We start from the raw sequence: 21986 nt of genomic DNA, 5'->3' as shown, positions 1-21986 counted from the left end.
CCCTATATGAAGGATTGTTGTTTTCCATTCCGTGTTTTTTGGCGCCTGCTGTGAGAACGGTATCGTGCATCACCAGTAGAGGCGCTCAATTCGGCCACCTGATCCCCCCCCCACCCCCACACACACACACCCCTCCAACCACCAAAAAAGGCCGGAGTGGCCGGTGTGTGCTGAGCTTAAGCTAAGAATAACCTTCCTTCTGGGGGATAATGTTACCTCCGAGCCTCTCTATGTTCTGCTCTGACCTATAAACCATGTGAGGGACCAGAAACACAGGGGGGGGATTTTTTGTTTATTCACCCAGCCCTGCGCTTAGCTTGGCTCTTTCCTCCCCTGCATTGCTTTTCTTTGCCCCACCATCCCCAGACCCCCGTCTGCAATGCTGCCTCACTGGCAGCTCCAAATTCCCCAAAACCTCTAAACTTACAATCGATATTTACTTCTTTTTTTTTCTTTCTTTCGTTGGAGCAGTTTCACATGTGGATTCCATGGATCAGGACACACGCCCGTGATCATTAAACAGAAATGGAGTAATTTACTGACTATTCTTTTTTTTTTTTTTAACTGACAAGTGGAAACTGATTGGATTTAAAGTGAAGCTTTGATTTTTTTGGGTCAGTTCTGCATGAGGAGGCTTCGCTCCCAACTCAAAGGATTTTACCTGAAATAGTTCACCATGGCTGAAGGTAGGAGGAAGTGTCCAACATTTAACCGCTGTAGAGAAGAAAGCGTTTATAATAGACCGTGCGCTCAGCTGCTAATTACTAAATGGAAATGTTATGACAGGGTGAATCCTTCTGCGTTGAAAGTTAAAGGTTGCTATAAATATAGGATATCATGTAGCCAAAGCATTAGCATTGCTGTCCTGTGACAGACAAGACTGCTGCTGCTGGGACTCACCTCAGCTGTGGTTAGAGCGATATGCGTTTTCTTCACAGAGATGAAACATAACAGTGTGAAAATACTCAAATAGAAGTCAAAGTACTGCTTGAAATGGAAGGTAAACGTAAAAGTGTGGCTTCTGCAGTAAAACACTCAGCATTTTGAGTTGTAGTAGTAGCAGTACTACTTAAAATCAACACAACAAACTAGTAAATAGCATCAAATCATTTATTTTCATCAGGTAAATTGTTGCCGCATCGGCATCCTCTTATTTACTCTTATGTAATAAGAGTGTCAACAATTTAGTAGTTTTCTTCAGTGATTCCCAGTCGAGCAATTCTCAAAATGAGGCTTAAATCTTTTGTAGTTTTTGTGACATGTTGAATTCCTTTGACTCTGAGTGAAGGGGAGTTTAAATACAACTCATTATGACATAAACTAACGTCTACTTTCATGTATCACAAATTTCTTTTTTAATACATGATTACAAAATGTAGTAAAGTAATGGAGGAGAAAGTAAACATTTTTCCTCCATGAATTTTTGACATTATTGACGTTTGCCCTGTAAATCGTTCATTTTCAGCGTGTTTTTAAGCGTTTATATAAGCATTTATATAAGGAGGAAGTGACTCACAAGTGTGGCGTGTTCGGAGAAGGTATCTCTAACACCCTGAGACCAGGTCCAAGGTGGAAAGTCACACTGTGTTAGTTAATGATGGCAAGGCTGTTATTAAATGTCATTAATAATCACATGGCAGTGCTGAGTGGGTGAGAATAATATGCAAATATCTTTGTAAAGCCTATGGAATTACAGTGGAACAGCTGATTATATGGCTCCATTTTTTTTTTCTTCTTCTTTATTCGTCTTCTTCCTCCCCGGAGCGACAAATTATAAATAACTTTTTTGCAATAGTAATTATGTCATTTGAAAATGACAGGTTGTTGTCTTGCAGATACAAAAGAAAGCTATTTTAGTTGAGGACGTAGCATCTTGATGTGAACATTCCTGTGAATACATTACACATCACTTATTACTAATGAACCCACTCTAAGTGAACGTAATGATAGGATAATCATTGTTTGATTCTGCATTTACATTCATTCATTCATTCATCCTCTACTGCTTTATCCTCAACATCAAGGTCGTGGGGTGATGTGTTTACAATAATGTGCAATTAAAATAGTTACAGTTAAAGTTAGTTTTATTAATAAATAAAAGAAATTGACCGAAAAAGGTGTAGGCTGAAGCTCAAGCTTTGTTACCTGCCATCGTGTGATTTATATATATATATATATATATATATATATATGTATATTAAAAAACAACAACCTTAGAATCAAATCTTCATATATGTATTAATTGTCAGAAATGTAATAATTTGTTTTGCTCTGGTGTTTAGAAAACACGTAGAACCAGTCTTACTCACTTTTACTGAGGCAATATCTCACACAGGAAGTAAATCTTCCCCCTTCTCCTCCTCCTCCTCTTCCCCCTTCTCCTCCTCAGCAGCACCTCCACAGACGAGCTCTCTCAGGTCCAAAGGTCTGGGCCTCCTCCGAAAGCTCAAAGTGTCTGTGGAGCTGTTGATGGCACTGGCCGCTCTGCTCTCCTGGGTGGTCATAGGAGTGGTGATGTTCGACTTTGTGGAGTACAAGGCAGTTCCAGGTAAGTCACGTGACAGATCAACTCAGTTGTCGTCACCAGAAGTGTATCAGACGTAATGGTGCGGGTACCTTCTCTCAGATATTCAGCAGATCATCTCTGACCCTGTGAAAGCCGTAAACGACGCCGTCGATGAAGCCTCCAGCCTGCTCAATAAGTTTCAAGGTACAGAAGAGAAGAGGGACGTGTGGCACGTCCTCCATGTGTTTAAACAAAACATGCACAGTAACCCATGACTGTCCTCTCCAGAATGTGCACCTGATCTGAGTGACCCCAGGTCCACGGCCGCTTACGTAGCAGAGGAAATATCGGACGCAAAAGATGGAGTCGTTGGATACTTCTCCGACGAGGAGGGTGCGACGACTCACTCATAGTCACTGTCATGAAGAGTTTTGAATTTTTAAGATCGACAGGATGTAACCATGTCTCCAATGACTCTTCCTCCAAACCACAGGAAACTTCTACCTCAGCTACGTCGACCCCGTCGTGGTTGGTAGACAGGCCTTCCATTCAACGGACGACTTCGTGTGTGGAGCGATGGCTTCGTTCAGGGACACAGTGTGCGCTGTTGTAGACACTTTACTGGACACTGTACGGAAGATAAATAAAGGTAAGTGTTTAAATGGGCTGGAATTACTCCAATAAGTTCATAAATCATTTTACTAAACCAGTTTTTGCTTTTCTTAGGAAAAGTTGACCTAAGCTACATTGACCCTGTGGCCGCAGGCAGAGGTTTCTTCACTGCTACTAATGAATTTATCAGTGGAGTGGTGGACTACGTCCAGAATGTACTCTGTGCCGCTCTGGACTCTGTTCTGGAAGTAGTGAAAGGTATTTATTCTCCTTGTTTACTCTCCTCCTCACTTCCTGAAATAACTAAACCAGAATATTTGCTCAACACAGCACCGATTTGGCATAATAAATGTATTTTATTTGTTTTCCCCAGGAACCGCTGACATCACTTTCATGGATCCCGTGTCCATTGGCAGAAATGTCTTCAGCGCCACAAATGACAGCGTGAGCGGAGCAGTGGGCTACGTCCAGGAAATACTCTGTGCCATCCTGGACACTTCACTGGATATAATAAAAGGTATCGCAACAATCAGCCTGTGTTTGATATGTGTGCATGTGCCAGTGTACCAAAAATGATTCTTTTCAATGTCTTTACGAACATGTGTTCGTTCTTCTCAGGAACCGTTGACATGAGCTCCGTCGACCCCGTGGTCGTGGGCAGAAACGCCTTCAGTGTCGTGAATGACTCTGTGAGCGGAGCGGCAGGATACGTCCAGGACGTGCTCTGTGCCATCCTGGACGTGATACTCAACACATTAAACGGTAATCCTCTGCAGTAATGTGTGCTAACTGAGGCACGCGGAGGTTTTTTACAAATCTGAACGTTTTGACCTCTCTGTTGATCAGAGATCCAGAATGCTGTGGGATTCAGTCCCGTATCGGTTCTGAAGAGAACAGCAGAAGTCACCACAGAACAGATCAGCGCGCTCGTCGGCTACGTTTCTTCACCACTGACCGGCGATCAAGGTCTGCTTTAACAAGTGCTAACATATGATCTTGAACATTTCTTAGCAATTTTCTGTAAGTTTCTTGGTGGAATTTGTCTGAAAATTGAAATTAGTGAAGTTCCCTACTAAACAAACTTCAGTGTCCAGTGGAAATGTAGCGTTCCACATACCCCCTGCAGCTTAGTAGTATTATAGTATTGTAGGAATGTTCCACATCTAAAACAAAGGGGTGATATATTGGAGTTGTAATTGAGTGTAGTTGAGTATAACATAGCTGATGGAGAAAGTGGAATTGTAGCCTAAAGTAGAGGTGACCCCATTTCTGCGTAGGTTCCCCATAACTGAGGCTTTTTTTTTGTCAATACCAATTTGGTTTCAACCAAAAAATAATAATTACTGTAAAATTCTGTAATTTTAGCTCAAGCTACTTTCTGCTCTTATATATGTATATATATATATATTTATATATATATATATATACATACTGTATATACATATATATTCCATGTACAAACAAGCACCAGCTTCTTACAAACACTGTTGGTCAAAGAGAAGAACGCTTATTGCGCCTTAAATATGAGATTAGGTCCGTTTGTATCAAAAAGGTTATATCGAATGACAACAATCTTTTTCAATATTTGACACCACAGCAGTGTTGAGGTCTGATAGCGGGACTGTGCTCTTTTTTCCAGGGATCATGCCAGAAGTCTCCATTGACCCCATGAAAGTTATCGAAGACGCCGTGCTGGAGTTCTCAGACAAGAAGGATCTGTTCCTGGCTTACATGACAAGCATGCTTGTTGGTGAGCAAGGTACCTTCTCCTTTAGCTTTATTCAAAACAAATATCGCTAGTTCTGATATACTTCGTCAAAAATAAAATGTTAAAATAATGTAAATAGGTTAAGATAAGACCAACATGTATGTTGTCTTCTTCTGTTGTAGGGGAACCTGTTGCCACACCTGTGGTGAATATAGTGACTGAAGAAGGTTTTTTTCTTTTATTACACCCTTTAAAAAAACATTATATTAGCATGTTAGTGTCACTCATTATTCCCAACATGTCTCCCTTTCTCTTTGTTCAGGTGAAACCGTAGCTTCTCCGGCGGATATAACTTTGGTGAGAAAAAAAGGTGAGTTCTTAAATAATGTTAGATTATTCAATTTTGAATTTGTTATTTTAAAATCACAGCTAATTGACTTTGTGTGAAATTTAGGGGAATTCCTGCCACCGATGGAAAAAGGTATGTTGTACTCTAACGTGTTTTTTTGGACAGGTGTCGTGTGTCGCCAGCAAATAGTGTGCATAGATTTGCTTTTTTCATGCATGATTTTTTTGATTTTCTTCTTCTCTTTACATGGCCCGGTTTCAAGTCTGTCGTGTTCAGTGTGTTACAGCAACTTCATTTAAACCCTGTTTATTGTTATTATTATGGCATGAATAAAACACGCGTTATAACCACTGTACATTTTACTGTAACAAATGCCCATGTGCAACCAGGTTGTTATGGATTCAGTGACCGCGTCACTCGCTCTGTTTGTATCATTGTTACTTGTCACTTGTGCTGTTTGTTGGATGTGACAGTTCATGCATCACATGTGATTTAATGTTTTGTCCAAGTCATCATTGGGATGATAAACTGAGAAAATGTATAAAAATGCACATTGCACATTTACCTTATATTGTAATATGTCCATTGGAGTTGCATTTCTCTGCCTTCCTGCATCTTCTGTGACTGAATAACTGGCATCTGTACTTTTTTTTGTACTGAATGATGCGTGAATTTTGTGTGGAATATTGAATTTCAACAGCATTTTCTTGCTGAAAACAATCTCAAACTAACAATCCGACCTGCCTAAGCCTGGCCACTATGACCACACTGTAATTAATTTTCAGTCAAGCCCTGTTGACTTTAAAACTCTGGGATACAAGTATTGTCAAGAATATTTAGAGCTATATTTAAAGTTCTGACAAACTGAGCAAGTCATTTCTGGTTTTGGTGTTTTCATGGGATTTGTAGATCCCATGTAGGATTATAAGAAAAATATCAAAACAAATCCCGGGGTATCGTTTAAGCTCATTTTAACACTACAATAATCACATAACTCCAGCATGTGTTATACACTAATATTATGTGTAATCAATGTCATTGTTGCCATTTCACCTCATTTAAATCCCGCTGTACCTTCCAAATGAGTTTGGATCAGAGTCCGTGTAAAATGAGTGATAATGCAGTTGCAGAAATGATGCAAGCCGCCAAAGAGGAAGCTGCTCCTGCTACAGACTCAAACACTGATAAGGAGGAGGAGGAGGAGGCTGAAGTAACTACAGAAGGACAAGAGGAAGAGGAGGATGATGGTATTCACACGTTTTTTTTCTCTTAATTGTCACATTCAGTGGTCACATACAACATAACAGGCATAGGCACTAAATCTGTCACTGTCACATTATTAGCAAAACATGCCCATCGTGAAGAAACGGAGCATGAACCACCACTAAAAGATGAAGAAGTCGTTGATGGTGACAGTGTGGAGGAGACAATAGAGGGCGCCGAAGAGGAGAACGACGCACCGGAGGAGAAAGACTTAAAAGCAGAGGAAAATGAAGTAGAAACACATGAGGGAGATATTAAAACAGAGATGGTTAACGCAGAAGAAGAAAAGCAGAAGGAATCAGAAACAGAGGAGGAGGCCAGAAATAATGATTTAGAAGAAAAAGAGGCCAAAACTGACGATTTGGAAGGGGAGGAGGAGGAGGAGGCCATAACTGATGATTTGGAAGAGGAGGGGGTGGCCAAAACTGATGATTTGAAGGAAGAGGAGGGAGAAGGAGGCCAAACTGATGATTTGGAAGAAGAGGAGGCCAAAACTGAAGAGTGGAAGAAGAGGAGGAAGAGGCCAAAACTGATGATTTTGAAGAGGAGGAGGCCAAAACTGAAAGAAGAAAGAGGAGGAAGAGGCCAAAACTGATGATTTTGAAGAGGAGGGCCAAACTGGCGATTTGGAAGGAGGAAAGAGGAGGAGGCGAAACTGATGATTTGAAAGGGGAGGAAGAGAGGAGAGAGAAGGAGGCTAAAACTGATTATTTGGAAGAGGAGGGAGGCCAAAACTGATGATTTGCAAAAGAAGAGAGGCCAAAAGGTGAAGGAGTGAGAGAGGAGGAGGGAGGAGCCAAAATTGATGATTTGGAAGAGGAAAGGAAGCCAAAACTGATGATTTGGAAGAGGAGAAGGAGGACAAAACTGAAGAATTGGAAGAGGGAGGAGGAGGAGGCCAAAATTGATGATTTGGGAGAAGGGAGGAGGCCAAAATTGAAGAATTGGAAGAAAGAGGAGGAGGAGGCCAAAATTGATGATTTGGAAGAGGAGAAGGAAGCCAAAACTGATGATTTAGAAGAGGAGGAGGCCAAAACTGAAGAATTTGAAGAAGAAGGAGGAGGAGGCCAAAACTGATGATTTGGAAAAGGAGGAGGAAGCCAAAACTGATGATTTGGAAGAGGAGGAGGAAGCCAAAACTGATGATTTGGAAGAGGAGGAGGCCAAAACTGAAGAATTGGAAGAAGAGGAGGAGGAGGCCAAAACTGATGATTTGGAAGAGGAAGAGGAAGCCAAAACTGATTTGGAAGAGGGGGAGGAGGAGAAAACTGAAGTTTTGGAAGAAGATGAGGAGGAGGCCAAAGTGGAAGTTTTTGAAGAAGAAGAGGCAGAGGACGTGGAGGTAAAAACTGAAGTTTTGGAAGAAGAAGAGGAGGAGGTCACAACTGAAGTTTTACAGGAAGAAAAGAAGGAGGAGGTCAAAACTGAAGTTTTGGAAGAAGAAGAAGAAGGGGAGGAGGAGGATAAGAAGGAGGATGACACCACTATTGAAGATTTAGACGAGGAGACCAAACGCAAAGACTTGGGTTTATGGGAAGCCAAAACGGACATTTTGGGAGAGGAGGAGGGGACAAAAACAGAAGAGACAGGGAAGAAGGAGATTGAAAATGAAGTAAGAGATGAACAAACCATTGAAAAAACAGAAACAAGTGTCAAAGATCAGTTTGAAATATCTGATCAGGAAGACAAAGAACTAGAAAAAGACGATGACGCTGCAGAGGAGGAAGGAGAACAACACGACAAAATAGAAGCTGAGATTGAAGATGGTGATGAAGATGAAAACAAAGTGCCATCAGTCCAACAACCAGAGTCTAAACTTCCATCAGCTGAAATGATCAATGTATCTGAATCTGATGATGAAGATGGAGAGGAAATGTCAGCGCTTGAGACTGAACTCAAGCAGAGGAAGAAAGTTCAAGTTCCCTCTGAGACGACAAGAAGAGTTAGACCCAGCTCTGCTCACAAAGACCAAGAACAACACATCCACAAACATGACAAAGGTACTCATGACATTGTCATCACGCATGTTCCATCACTTTTTCATTATCAGGTCATGAAAATGTTTCTGAGTGGTGAATGTTTTGGTTATGATAAATGAACAAAGATGATGTTGTTACATATACTGTTGCTGTTCAGTGACAAATCAAACATGTTTCATATTTTCAATTCAATGCCTTTTTCTTAACTTTGTGGTTGTTTTGTGACTGTCTTAATAATCAAATATTCTTAACTATTTTTGGAATTAAAAGCATAGGTCAGGTTTTTAAGATTGTGGCTGTATGACATACTGACATATTATAAATACTGACCTTGGTGAGTGCACACTCATGGCTGCCATCCGAGACAGAAGTTGTTAATCTGCAACTGCCTGATCAGTAAGTTTAATATGTCATCTTGGGACTTCAGTATTTCAGTAATCCTCGTTTCAGATTTCAAACTTGCCAAACGAGTGGTCCTGCCAGATAAAAACGTCAGTGTAAAAAAAATAATAATAAAAAGGTTGGTGTGTTCCTTTAAGAGAGAAGTTGTTGATAGAACTGGTGATTAAATAAAGTTGGATCTAGCAAGGTCAACTAAGTTTTATTTAGATCAGAAGCTCATTTTTAAATTAGGTGTTAAATCCCTGTGTGGAAATTGGATCTGCAGACTAATACAGAACAGAACCAGTGAGTTCCAGCGCCTTCAACATTTTCACTTTCTGATGACTCATGCAGGTCTATTTCCCCAAGTGCTACTTTAGTGTTCCTCCCTGAAAAGCAGACACTGCCTTTTAAAGGGAGTATGGTATTGGTAGTTGTCTAGAGCAGATGTAGATGAAGTTTGGATGCTACATACAGTATATCTGTAGTCTAGATGTATAAATGTTATAATTTTAACAGTTTATTATTGTCGATAGCTTGTGTTGTGTTATTCTGTGCTGTAGTGCTTTAAGTGCTATGCATGCATGAATAGTAGTCGTGAAGATGATTTTCTAGGTCTGATTATTGGTCAATATTATTGTCTTTGTTATGTACAGTACTTTACATCTTTATCTGTCTGTATTGTGTACTTAAGTTCCCAAAGAGGCAAGGGAAATACAAGAAGAAGTTAAAGAAACCATCATTAAAGGTAACATTCTAAAATGTATTTTAATATTTATTTTCTGTGATTGTAAAAATAAAAACTATTGATGTGAATAATGTGTTCTTTGTGCACAGGCACCTAGTAGTTTTGCTTATAAAAATACTTTAAAGCCACAGACAATTAGACAATTATAGAAACTAAAAAGGGTGAAGAAGGAGGAGATCAAACCTGAGGCAAAAACCCTTAGGCCAATTTGATGATGAAATACATGAAAGTTGAATTATTAGCAAGCTTGCCAATTGTGCACAAAGAGCACATTTTACTTACCTGCACATTTGTCACAGAAACATCTGATGGGAATGATATCTTTTAGATAAAGATGAAATGAAAAAGCTCCCCAAGGAAGAGATAAAAGTCAAGAAAACACCAAAAGAAGAGGAGGAAGTTAAGGAGCCACCCAAAGAAAAAGTGACGAAACCTTCCATCGACACAAAAGAAGTAAAGAAACTCCTCAAAGAGAAAGTTAGGAGACTTCTCAAAGAGAAAGATGCCAAGAAACCATCTGAAGAAGAGAAAGAAGTCAAAGAACCTCCAAAAGAGGTGAAAAAAATCCCAAAACTGAAGGCAAAAGTCAAGAAACTACTTAAAGAAAAGAAAGAAGTCAAACAGCCCCAAAAAGAACAAAAGGAAGAGGGGGAGGTCAAGAAACAACTGAAAGAAAAGACAGACATCCAAATATCTTCCAAAGAAAAGACGAAGGTTAAGAGGCTCCCTAAAAAAGAGAAAGAAATCAAGAAACCACTTATAGAAGAGAAAGGGGTTAAGATACCATCTAAGAAAGAGGAAGAAGAAAGAAGATCACCTAAAGAAGATACAAAAGTAAAGAAATATCTTAAAAAAGAAAGAGCAAAGAAAGCACCCAAAGAAGAACAGGAACTCAAGAAACCACTCAAAGAAAAGAAAGAGGTCAAGATATCACCAAAAGGAGAAATAAAGGCCAAGAAACAACTTCAAGATGTGAAAGAAGTCAAGAAACAACTTCAAGATTTCATTAAACAACTCAAAGACAAGAAAGACCTGAAGAAGCCATCCAAAGAGAAGGAGGTGGAGGAACCTCCAAAAGTAGAAAAAGAGGCAAAGAAGCTTTCCAATGAGGATGAAAAGATTAAGATACCACCCACAGACGAGAAAGAAGTCAAGAAACCATCTAAAGAAGAGAAAGAGGTGAAGGACCAACCCAAAGAAGAGAAAAGGGTCAAGCCTACTAAAGAAAAGCAAGACGTCAAGAAACCATCCAAAGAAGAGAAAAAGGTGAAGCCCATTGAGAAAGAAGTCAAGAAGCAACCCAAAGATGAAAAAGAGGTAAAGCCTCCCAAAGCAGAAAAACAAGTGCAGAAGCCCTCAGAGGAAAAAGAGGTTAAAATACCACACAAAGAAGAGAAAGTAGTCAAGAAACCAACTACAGAGAAAAAGGTAGAGAAGCCTGCAGAAGAAGAAAAAGAGGTTAAAATACCACACACAAAAGAGAAAGAAGTCAAGAAACCATCCAAAGAAGAGAAAGAGGTGAAGCCTACCAAAGAAAAGAAAGAAGTTGAGAAACCACATAAAGAAGAGAAAGAGGTGAAACCTACCAAAGAAAAGAAAGAAGCCAAGAAACCATCTAAAGAAGAGAAAGAGGTGAAGCCTACCAAAGAAAAGAAAGATGTTGAGAAACTACCTACAGAAGAGAAAAGAGTGAAACCTACCAAAGAAAAGAAAGAAGTTTAGAAACCACCTAAAGAAGAGAAAGAGGTGAAACCTACCAAAGAAAAGAAAGAAGTTGAGAAACCACCTAAAGAAGAGAAAGAGGTGAAACCTACCAAAGAAAAGAAAGAAGCCAAGAAACCATCTAAAGAAGAGAAAGAGGTGAAGCCTACCAAAGAAAAGAAAGACGTTGAGAAACCACCTACAGAAGAGAAAGAGGTGAAACCTACCAAAGAAAAGAAAGAAGCCAAGAAACCATCTAAAGAAGATAAAGTGGTGAAGCTTCCCAAAGAAGAGAAAGAAGTCAAGAAACCATCTACAGAGAAAGAGGTAGAGAAGCCTGAAAAAGAAGAAAAAGAGGTTAAAATACCACACACAAAAGAGAAAGAAGTCAAGAAACCATCTACAGAGAAAGAGGTAGAGAAGCATGCAGAAGAAGAAAAAGAGGTTAAAATACCACACACAAAAGAGAAAGAAGTCAAGAAACCATCCAAAGAAGAGAAAAAGGTGAAGCCTACCAAAGAAAAGAAAGAAGTTGAGAAACCACCTAAAGAAGAGAAAGAGGTGAAACTTACCAAAGAAAAGAAAGAAGCCAAGAAACCATCTAAAGAAGATAAAGTGGTGAAGCTTCCCAAAGAAGAGAAAGAAGTCAAGAAACCATCTACAGAGAAAGAGGTAGAAAAGCCTGCAAAAGAAGAAAAAGAGCTTAAAATACCACACAAAGACAAGAAAGAAGTCAAGAAACCATCTAAAGAAGAGAAAGAGGTGAAGCCTACCAAAGAAAAGAAAGAAGTCAAGAGACCATCTCAAAAGAAAGAGGTAGAGAAGCCTGTAAAGGATAAAAAAGGAGTTAAAATACCACACAAAGAAGAGAAAGAAGTCAAGAAACCATCTAAAGAAGATAAAGAGGTGAAGCTTCCCAAAGAAGAGAAAGAAGTCAAGAAACCATCTACAGAGAAAGAGGCAGAGAAGCCTGCAAAAGAAGAAAAAGAGGTTAAAATACCACACAAAGACGAGAAAGAAGTCAAGAAACCATCTAAAGAAGAGAAAGAGGTGAAGCCTACCAAAGAAAGGAAAGAAGTCAAGAAACCATCTAAAGAAGAGAAGGAGGTGAAGCCTGTTGAAGAAAAGAAAGAAGTCAAGAAACCATCTAAAGAAGAGAAAGAGGTGAAGCCTACCAAAGAAAAGAAAGAAGTCAAGAAACAATCTAAAGAAGAGAAAGAAGTGCTCAGCAAAGAAAAGAAAAGAAGCCTACCAAAGAAAAGAAAGAAGTCAAGAAACCATCCAAAGAAGAGAAAGAGGCAGAGAAGCCTCCAAAAGAAGAAAAAGAGATTCAAATACCACACAAAGACGAGAAAGAAGTCAAAAAACCATCTACAGAAAAAGAGGAAGAGAAGCCTGTGAAAGAAGAAAAAGAGGATAAAATACCACACAAAGAAGAGACAGAAATCAAGAAACCATCTAAAGAAGAGAAAGAGGCGAAATCTACCAAAGAAAAGAAAGAAGTCAAGAGACCATCAAAAGAAGAGAAGGAGGTGAAGCCTACGAAAGAAAGGGAAGTCAAGAAACCAGCTAAAGAGAAAGAGGTAGAGAAACCTCCAAAAGAAGAAAAAGAGGTTAAAATACCACACAAAGACGAGACAGAAATCAAGGAACGGTCTAAAGAAGAGAAAGAGGCGAAATCTACCAAAGAAAAGAAAGAAGTCAAGAGACCATCTAAAGAAGAGAAAGAGGTGAAGCCTACCAAAGAAAGGAAAGAAATCAAGAAACCATCTAAAGAGAAAGAGGTAGAGAAGCCTCAAAAAGAAGAAAAAGAGGTTAAAATACCACACAAAGAAGAGAAAGAAGTCAAGAAACCATCTAAAGAAGAGAAAGAGGTGAAGCCTACCAAAGAAAAGAAAGAAGTCAAGAAACCATCTAAAGAGAAAGAGGCAGAGAAACCTCCGAAAGAAGAAAGAGAGGTTAAAATACCACACAAAGAGGAGAAAGAAATTAAGAAACCATCTAAAGAGAAAGTGGTAGAGAAGCCTCAAAAAGAAGAGAAAGAGGTTAAAATACCACACAAAGAAGAGAAAGAAGTCAAGAAACCATCTAAAGAAGAGAAAGAGGTGAAGCCTACCAAAGAAAAGAAAGAAGTCAAGAAACCATCTAAAGAGAAAGAGGCAGAGAAACCTCCGAAAGAAGAAAAAGAGGTTAAAATACCACACAAAGAGGAGAAAGAAATTAAGAAACCATCTAAAGAGAAAGTGGTAGAGAAGCCTCAAAAAGAAGAGAAAGAGGTTAAAATACCACACAAAGAAGAGAAAGAAGTCAAGAAACCATCTACTGAAGACAAAGAGATGAAGCCTACCAAAGAAAAGAAAGAAGTCAAGAAACCATCTAAAGAGAAAGAGGCGGAGAAACCTCCAAAAGAAGAAAAGGAGAAACCATCTAAAGAAGAGAAAGAGGTGAAACCATCTAAAGAACAGAAAGAGGTGAAGCCTACCAAAGAAAAGGTAGAAGTCAAGAAACCATCTAAAGAAGAGAAGGAGTTGAAGCCTACTAAAGAAAAGGTAGAAGTCAAGAAACCATCTAAAGAAGAGAAAGAGGTGGAGCCTACTAAAGAAAAGGTAGAAGTCAAGAAACCATCTAAAGAGAAAGAGGCAGAGAAACCTCCAAAAGAAGAAAAGGAGGTTAAAATAACGCACAGAGAAGAGAAAGAAGTCAAGAAACCATCTAAAGAAGAGAAAGAGGTGAAGCCTACTAAAGAAAAGGTAGAAGTCAAGAAACCATCTAAAGAAGAGAAAGAGGTGGAGCCTACTAAAGAAAAGGTAGAAGTCAAGAAACCATCTAAAGAGAAAGAGGCAGAGAAACCTCCAAAAGAAGAAAAGGAGGTTAAAATACCACACAAAGAAGAGAAAGAAGTCAAGAAGCTTCCTAAAGAAGAGAAAGAACCTGTGAAGAAGAGAGACACAAAGACAGGTATACTTACTCAATATTCTAAAAAGTTTATATGGAACAAACCCAAATGATCCAATGACTACTCCTTCTTAAGCACTTATCAATAACTATGTGTCTACTGTCAATGTTTTTAGTTTTGAAGATATTTGAGCTATGACATAATTGCAGTTCTCATTTACATAAAGACACACATATCATTTAAAGGTGTCTCATACAATTGTTGTCACACTAACATAAGCTGCCATTTCCTGTGGGGCCACCTGGCCACCTTTTAGTAAAACACGAAATGTTAAATTCATTCAGTCTGATAAAGAATGTGTGTTTAACTTGAAAATAAACTTTGCCTTTTTTTTTTACTTAAGACACCAAACCTAAAAAGGCTGTACGAATTGAAGTAGTGAAGACAAAGGTCACGTCTTTCCTTAAGAGGGAACATCTCAATGTTACAAAAGCAGGTGAGGAAACCCGGTCATGGTTAACAGCTATGTCTTCATTCTACTCAAACATTGAAGAAAATCTATTTTAGGCCAGGTGATTTGAATGTTGCCAAGATTTAAAATGAATTCTAAGACATACGTTTTCAAATCAAGGTACAATAATTGCTTAAAACTTTGTGCTCTTCAGCTGAAGAACCTAAGAAGGCTGTCAGGGTTCTGAAAGCTGCTCGAAGGCAGATTGTTCCTATCCTGAAAAAGGAACGTGTGAATATGACAAAAGCAGGTGAGTTAAAAGGACACCGTACTGTGCGGTGAGGTATATTAGCATCAGGAGGAACATTGAACTTCATACTTTTTATATATTGGCAGAAGCCACTCATTATGTCATTGTTTACAGTGTTAAAGACTATTTGTTAAGTGGTCACTGCCTGTTGACAGGTTAAGTGACGTGTCAGAGCATTTTTTACCATTATATGCTGCTAATGTGTTCCGCTGCTGTAACTGATTTTATTATTTTTCTCCACTATCAGAAGTTCCTGAGGTTCCCAAAGTGAAAGCCAAGCCAGTATCTATAGAGAAAGGTACAATACAATTTGTTTAGAAAACTCACTAAATTATTAACCAATATTTATAATATTGGATATATAATAAATATAAGTTAAAGAGGGCTTTGATTTTCTATTTTATTCCAACTCCATTTCAACTCCAGTGGCAGTTTCTAAGGAGGCCGAGGAGAAACCAAAACCAAAAATCAAGCCTGTAAAACCAGGTAATGCAAAGATTCATGTATGCTGCATGTTTCCTTAAATTCTATATTTAAGACTATAGATGCTGTACCTTGAAACACAGATGATCTTGTAAACATTATTAATACATGTGTTTTCACTTCACTGTTAATTACAGACATTGATGCACTGAAGGAAAAGCAAAAGCCAACCCCTTCAAAGAAAGGTAGGATTTAAAAGGTTTGACTAAGTGATGTTGATTACTAACATGGACTTCCCTAATCCAATGTTCTGTTTTTAGATGCAGAGATTACTAAAGAAGAGATTACTGTGTTATTTAAACACAAACACATTTCTTCCAAAAATAATCAGCTTATTGATTTGATGTTTTATTATATGTGTATTTATTTGAGAAAGTTCTATTAGCAAGAAAATGATAGATTTCATTATGATATGAACATTGTCTGTCAATGCTGCATATAAGTGCATCGTTCTAATTTAAAATGTTTTGTGACAAAGAAGCTCAAAGGGAAAAGGCCAAAGCAGCAGCACCACCACCTGTGAAGAAAGGCAAGAAAGGTTGGCAGCTTACAATCATTTGGTGATATTCTGGTCGTCTAACAACAAAATCATTCATTAATAGAAATGTTTTTGTCACACAGAGGTGGCTACTCCAAAAGAAAAGGCCAAAGCAGTCATCCTGAAAAAAGGTAAGCGCGAATAAACGGTTACTATGTCACTTCTACAACTAGTACAACTACAGAGTGGATTTACAAACAGCACAAATCATTGTTCAAATCCAATAATAACCAATCACCACAAATTATTCAGAACATGTTCAGGGATAGGGAATTAAGGATCATTTTAAAGTAAAATAAAATACAAACATCAAAAGATTCTGCGGTGTAAAACTATGAAATATTATGGGATGAGAGTGTGATAGGCTGCTAATTCCTTTATTTACGTATGTTCAATATATTATTTATGTTCTCGTGTATCCATTTATTTATTCATTTATGTTCAGCTGAAATTGATACTTTTTTTCATTTTTTTTGGTGATGATGTGCGTATTTCAAGTTGTTTATTAATCTTGTTATCATTATTGTTACTAGTATTAGCACTAATTATTAAGGAAGCAGGATAAACATATAATGGGGAGGGATTTGATCCTTTTGAACGTGTGTCAATATGTGTTAAGTTTAATGAATGTCTCTTTTCTTAAAATGTGTTTAACTATATGTTGAAATGTCGGTTGACAGAACAAGAAAGCCCTTCTAGAAATGCCTCCCTTGTGAAAGAGAGGGTCAGAATTGTACCAATGAAGAAAGGTGATTTTTTTTTTTATATAATTTCTTGGTTTTATGTTCTTCCAGACTGTGTTCAACTGATCCTTTTTTTTGTTTCCTTTTTGTTTCCAGCAGTCAGGCCACCTAAAGAGAGCATCAGGATTGTGTCTGCAACAACAGGTACATTTATTTATTAATATTTCACATGAGATCATTCGGTGGTTTGCACACAGAGCACTAATATGCCACGTGTTTCCTCTGCAGCCGAGAAGCACAAACCAGTTTTAACAAAGAGAGGTAAGACTGAAGGATCCTCTTATTTGTCTTTATGTTAGTGTCAGTGTCATCTTTGTATTTATTATTTTGAAAATCTCTTCAATAGAACCTCTCAAGACAAAACCAGTTGTCAAAGGTAAGACAACCATGAGTCAAAGTGGAGTTTCTTCAAGTCAAGACAACAAATCACGATTCATTCATTTAAGTGACTTATTGAGAATTGAGAATAACACATATTTACATATTTTTCTTTCATGGTTCTGTCATTCATACTTTATTGTTTTATGATTTTCATACAAATCTGTTATTTCCCTCAGAGGCAGAGGCAGCGCATAGAAATGTATCTCTTACAAAGGAGAAGGTGAAGGTGGTGCCACTCAGGAAAGGTAAAAACTCAATTATAGTCACACCAGATTCACAGGAAACAATGTTCATAATGTTCATATTATCTTTTTAATTTTGTTTTCTCTTTCTTTAGTGCCTGTAACTCCAAAAGAGAAAGTCAAACCAGCCTCATTGAAAAAAGGTATTTACAGTCAAATGAACAATTTACAAGTCATATATTTTATAAGCTCTCGTGTCATTATTATTATTCATGTTTATATTTTACTGTGAAAGGACTTTACGTCCAATCCATAAGTCAACGTCCTTTCTTTTTTTTTTGCAACACCTGTGTTGAAACGAACAATAAAAAAATGTATATGTCAAAAGAATTGAGATCCATAGGAAGGAGATCGGAGTCAGCTCAGTGTCCAAACAAGGGTTTAATCTTGTACAAGAGGAGCATTCACAAAGCAACACACACAGGCCAGTTACAAAGTGAAGACTCCCTGTCTTGTAGGAATCGCAAGGTATTTATCTGTCTCAATGGGTCAGCTATCACCCTGCCATAAGGTGCAGACCCCCGCCTCTGTGGGTTTGTTATCACCTTGCCCTCAGTCGCAGACCCATTGTCTCTATTCACAAGTTACTTCAAACAGTTCCTAAAACAATGCATATGGTCACTGGCCAAAAGTCGCATCCAACAGTTACATTAACAATACAAAGAGTGAGTGGTCTCAGGTCACATCAACGGTTGCATTGAGCATTTGTCTTCATGTATTACATGAGGTGCATAATTCCCATAACAGTATATATATAGTATATGTGCATATATTAATCACATAAACATAGACAGGACATTGCAGCATCATTTCTAAACTTAAGTATTCCAAAATGTCTTCCATCACAAAAATTTATAAAAAATCTAGGTCTGTCTAGATTAATCCCTTAATCCCTTACAACTAGGGATGCACAATATTGGACTTTTTGCCAATATCCAACATGCTTATGCTTGTTTAGTCTTTTCTGCTGTGAAATTGACATATTTTGCATACTCGTGTTGCAGCAGATGTAGATATAAATGAACTTCATCGAGCAAAATAAATAAACGCAAAAAAAAAAAAAAGATTATAGTTGTAGAGGGGGCCAGCCCAGAAGTCAAGGTGGTTAGCAGCTTATTTAGCTTAATGTTGTAGTCAGTACTCATATCAGCAGATCTTGGTGTGCTTGACAATATTCAATAATCATTTTTAAAGCCAATATCTGCTGATACCAATATCGCCTACTTCCAACATTTAATTACCTGCAAAGATAAAAGGAATGAATACATCTCATTTTCTATTTTAAATATTAGAGAAAAGGATAAGATCCTGGGTTTATTCAGTCCATAAGGATGAATAGTATGTCATTTATGAATTCAGAATGCTGCCCTTTTAAAACGTCTTAGTCTATAAAGTGTCCAGCGCTGGCATGATCCAGATTATGATTTCAGCATCTCTTAGTCTAAGATTTCATTTTGTTTGCCTCTGTACACACAGTTAAGTTTGCAGAGTTTTAATTCATGCAATTCACTTGTTTCAAAAGCTGAAGTTGTGAAGGAGAAGAAAGTCGAGCCGGTGACTCTCAAAAAAGGTTTGAGTCTATTATATTCATGATATGTGACATTTTAACACTGCACCAAAAATAAAAATAAAATAAAAAATCAGTGTTGCTGCTAATCATTGACATATCCCTGGCTGGAATTAGTCAACAAAGTATGCTACTTTTGCATGTACTGTATTGAAAAATAATTGAATATTGTTGTCATCACTTGTTTTAAAAGCTGAAGTTGTGAAGGAGAAGAAAGTCGAGCCATTGACTCTCAAAAAAGGTTTGTAATTTAATTTCTCTTTCCTTTTTAAGTACATTATTACACATGGTGAACAAATTCTTTAGAGTTAAGGGAAGCTTTTATTACTGTAGCACCAAAACAACCTGCTGAAAAGAAGAAAGGTATAAATCAGAGTCATGTAGTTTTTTTGTAGTTTTACTACATAACATCAGCAGCATTGATCTAATCATGTCCAATTCACATCACTATTGATTAACTGTTGAAAGATTTTAGTGACACGTTGTATAAACCATGAGGATGTTCCAGCTGAAAAAGATTGTACATTCCGAATCATCTAAATTCAGAATTTGAATTGTGGACTTTATTTATCAAGAGTTTATTGAGAATTTGTGTTTTTATTGGTGTTGAAAACAGAAATTTTTTCAGCTCTGACATCTTCACGTCGAGACTCGAGCCTTTACACGCTTCACTGACAAATGTGTTTCTGCTTCTGCTGTAGTTCTTTAAAAAGCAAAATGAATGTTTACTGCCTGAGTTATCTGCATTGCACTGGTGTGAAAAGCTTTCTCAGCTTATAGCTTTTCAAATGTTGTGCAAGTGTGACGGGTTTTTTTGTTTCTGCTCATGTAGAAGCCGTGGAAGACAAAGATAAAAAGACAAAACCCTCACAGAAAGGTGAACTGTCCTTGTTTGTTGTATGAGAACTTTTCAGATTAAAAATGTTCAGTTACTTGTCATATCCATCGCCTGTCATGACATTTATACTTTCTCTTGTTTAGAAACTGAAGCTAAGCCGGTTCTTGTCAAAAAAGGTATTGCAAATAAAATCCAAACCGAAAGAAAACTGAAGAAAACTAAAACTAAAGAAAACTGAAGTAAATTAAATGATTCTCATCTCATCTTCTGTTCAGAACTAAAACCTGTGAAGGAGAAGCCCAAACCAGTTCAAGAAAAGAAAGGTAAATATTTTGGTTTTAATAGTCAATTTTTTTTTTAGAGTTTTTGATGCTGTTATTTTTGTTGCTTTTGAATTAAATAGCTCCTTCTAAAACAGAGACTCACGCAGCAGAGGAAAAGGTCAAATCACTGCTGAAGAAGAAAGGTGAAAGTTAAACTAACAACTTAATATTTAAAATGAAAGACACTGAGATGATGTGTATACTATTACCAAATCCTTTACTGACAGTAAATATCACTTTATATTCTGATTCACTCAGAGCCCCAAGAACCAGAAGAGATGAGAGTCAAACCACATGTTAAAAAAGGTACATTATGTATGCCGTGTGTTGTAAAATAGACCAAAACTCAGTTATGAGTTTTATATTCAACCTATTTTCTTTCTGATGGCACAACTGCATTAGAGGAGAATCTCAAACCAGTCTGTATGAAGACGTTTTTGGTGATTTTGGACGACATACTATACTATGACATTTGTGACTGATTTTGGACGACATACTATACTATGACTTTTTTGACTGATTTTGGACGACATACTATACTATGACGTTTTATGTGTGACTATGTGTTCATCTTCTTTTATTTATTTCTACATTATTTTTCGAATGCCCACTACCAAATATGTTATACTGTCATTTCCAGGAATTAATTACGGCGATGTGGCTAAATGTTTATGGAGGATGCGGGCATCGATCCCGCTACCTCTCGCATGCTAAGCGAGCGCTCTACCATTTGAGCTAATCCCCCTGTTTCGATGATTTATAAAATGCAGAGACCCACACACGTGTTCATCGAAACCTGACTTTTGTATAAATAAATACAGGAATAAATAATTAAATGAATGAATAAATGCTTAAATAAATAAATAAATAAATAAATAAATAAATAAATACTATACCATTTGAGCTAATCCCCCTGTTTCGCCAATAAACGCGTTACACGCAAAAAGACAGACACGTGGTCATCGACACAACAGAATTCAGTCTATTTTCTAAACTAAACTTGTATGGGTGATGGTGTTTTTGTATGTGTAGCAAGTATTACGTAGCTTTGTCAACTGTATGTCAGTGAAGAAATAAAAAAAGAAGGACTTTGGAGGATGCGGGCATCGATCCCGCTACCTCTCGCATGCTAAGCGAGCGCTCTACCATTTGAGCTAATCCCCCGTTCCGTCCCTCATGCTTGAGGTAGACATTTTATACACACACACAAATCGGTTTTCTGTATTTCACATTGCATTACACTAAAAAGTGTTCAACCATTTATGAGTTAACATTTTTAGCAGTGAGCCTCAAGCTTAGGTTTAAGATTCATACTTTAATAATCCTTTGTATAGTATGAACGTCAGAAAAATGTCATAGTATAGTACAATGTCAAAAATGTCATAGTATAGTACAATGTCAAAAATGTCATAGTATAGTACAATGTCAAAAATGTCATAGTATAGTAACGTCAAAAATGTCAGTATAGTACAGTCAAAATGTCATAGTATAGTACAATGTCAAAAATGTCATAGTATAGTACATAGTATAGTACAATGTCTAAAATGTCATAGTATAGTACAATGTCAAAAATGTCAGTATAGTACAATGTCAAAAATGTCATAGTATAGTACAATGTCAAAAATGTCATAGTATAGTACAATGTCAAAAAAGCCTGAAAACTTTCCAAACTGTATTATGTTCCAAATAGGGTCAAGGGACAGCAAATTCCCGGAAAGTAAATGTCCAAAAACTTTCCATGGAAACTTTAGTTTGGGAATTTTGGAAATTTTCCATGGGAATTAAGGGAATTTTGGGAATGAATGAGAATTAACTGGTTATTTGGGATAAACCGAGTCATATACCAACATAAACATTTTATTTTGTCATAAGCAGACATTGATTTATTTGTAAGTAGAACTTCATTCATCGAAACAATCAATTCTATCGCTGAACAACAAAAGCATGAATGTTTTGAATCTAACAGA

The 21986-nt window shown here is 37.5% G+C and overlaps 2 protein-coding genes, 1 long non-coding RNA gene and 2 other non-coding genes across 5 annotated transcripts; 3 read left to right on the top strand and 2 right to left on the bottom strand.

The window, feature by feature from the left end:
- The first annotated feature begins 277 nt into the window (after window positions 1-277).
- On the top strand, window positions 278-11268 carry LOC122783109 (golgin subfamily A member 6-like protein 22). Its single transcript, XM_044047755.1, has 15 exons — window positions 278-686; window positions 2390-2548; window positions 2627-2710; window positions 2795-2899; window positions 3000-3155; window positions 3233-3376; window positions 3492-3635; window positions 3737-3880; window positions 3965-4084; window positions 4758-4877; window positions 5009-5053; window positions 5149-5196; window positions 5281-5307; window positions 9493-9546; window positions 9875-11268. Exons 1-15 carry the CDS (start codon window positions 677-679, stop codon window positions 11266-11268), a joined length of 2754 nt encoding a protein of 917 aa, XP_043903690.1. The 5' UTR covers window positions 278-676.
- A 174-nt stretch (window positions 11269-11442) lies between these two features.
- Window positions 11443-11965, top strand: LOC122783413. Its single transcript, XR_006362048.1, has 2 exons — window positions 11443-11574; window positions 11920-11965. It is a non-coding gene; the product is annotated as an uncharacterized LOC122783413 (long non-coding RNA).
- Window positions 11966-13422: 1457 nt separating this feature from the next.
- On the top strand, window positions 13423-20504 carry LOC122782576 (neurofilament heavy polypeptide-like). Its single transcript, XM_044046971.1, has 22 exons — window positions 13423-13664; window positions 13914-14205; window positions 14547-14639; window positions 14809-14904; window positions 15152-15202; window positions 15331-15390; window positions 15525-15572; window positions 15866-15925; window positions 16009-16056; window positions 16606-16674; window positions 16765-16812; window positions 16897-16929; window positions 17015-17044; window positions 17226-17294; window positions 17387-17434; window positions 18814-18861; window positions 19052-19099; window positions 19691-19735; window positions 19840-19872; window positions 19972-20019; window positions 20100-20162; window positions 20278-20504. Exons 1-22 carry the CDS (start codon window positions 13584-13586, stop codon window positions 20355-20357), a joined length of 1491 nt encoding a protein of 496 aa, XP_043902906.1. The 5' UTR covers window positions 13423-13583; the 3' UTR covers window positions 20358-20504.
- A 187-nt stretch (window positions 20505-20691) lies between these two features.
- On the bottom strand, window positions 20692-20764 carry trnaa-agc. Its single transcript has one exon. It is a non-coding gene; the product is annotated as a tRNA-Ala (tRNA).
- Window positions 20765-21110: 346 nt separating this feature from the next.
- trnaa-agc lies at window positions 21111-21183 on the bottom strand. The gene has a single exon. It is a non-coding gene; the product is annotated as a tRNA-Ala (tRNA).
- Window positions 21184-21986: the final 803 nt, after the last annotated feature.

This window comes from Solea senegalensis, linkage group LG16 (genome assembly GCF_019176455.1).
Source record: "Solea senegalensis isolate Sse05_10M linkage group LG16, IFAPA_SoseM_1, whole genome shotgun sequence".
NCBI lineage: Eukaryota > Metazoa > Chordata > Actinopteri > Pleuronectiformes > Soleidae > Solea > Solea senegalensis.
This window is presented reverse-complemented; position numbering and strand designations above follow the sequence as displayed.

What these genes read in the sequence shown, in the direction of transcription:
- LOC122783109 (XM_044047755.1), top strand. An exon ending in GGAGTACAAGGCAGTTCCAG is followed by an intron (nt 2,549 to 2,626) that starts GTAAGTCACGTG and finishes ACCTTCTCTCAG; the next exon opens with ATATTCAGCAGATCATCTCT. An exon ending in TGTACGGAAGATAAATAAAG is followed by an intron (nt 3,156 to 3,232) that starts GTAAGTGTTTAA and finishes TGCTTTTCTTAG; the next exon opens with GAAAAGTTGACCTAAGCTAC.
- LOC122782576 (XM_044046971.1), top strand. Translation starts at nt 13,584, where the DNA reads ATGAAGCCTACCAAAGAAAAGAAAGAAGTCAAGAAACCATCTAAAGAG. An exon ending in GCCAACCCCTTCAAAGAAAG is followed by an intron (nt 15,573 to 15,865) that starts GTAGGATTTAAA and finishes TTTGTGACAAAG; the next exon opens with AAGCTCAAAGGGAAAAGGCC. An exon ending in ACCAGTTCAAGAAAAGAAAG is followed by an intron (nt 20,020 to 20,099) that starts GTAAATATTTTG and finishes TGAATTAAATAG; the next exon opens with CTCCTTCTAAAACAGAGACT.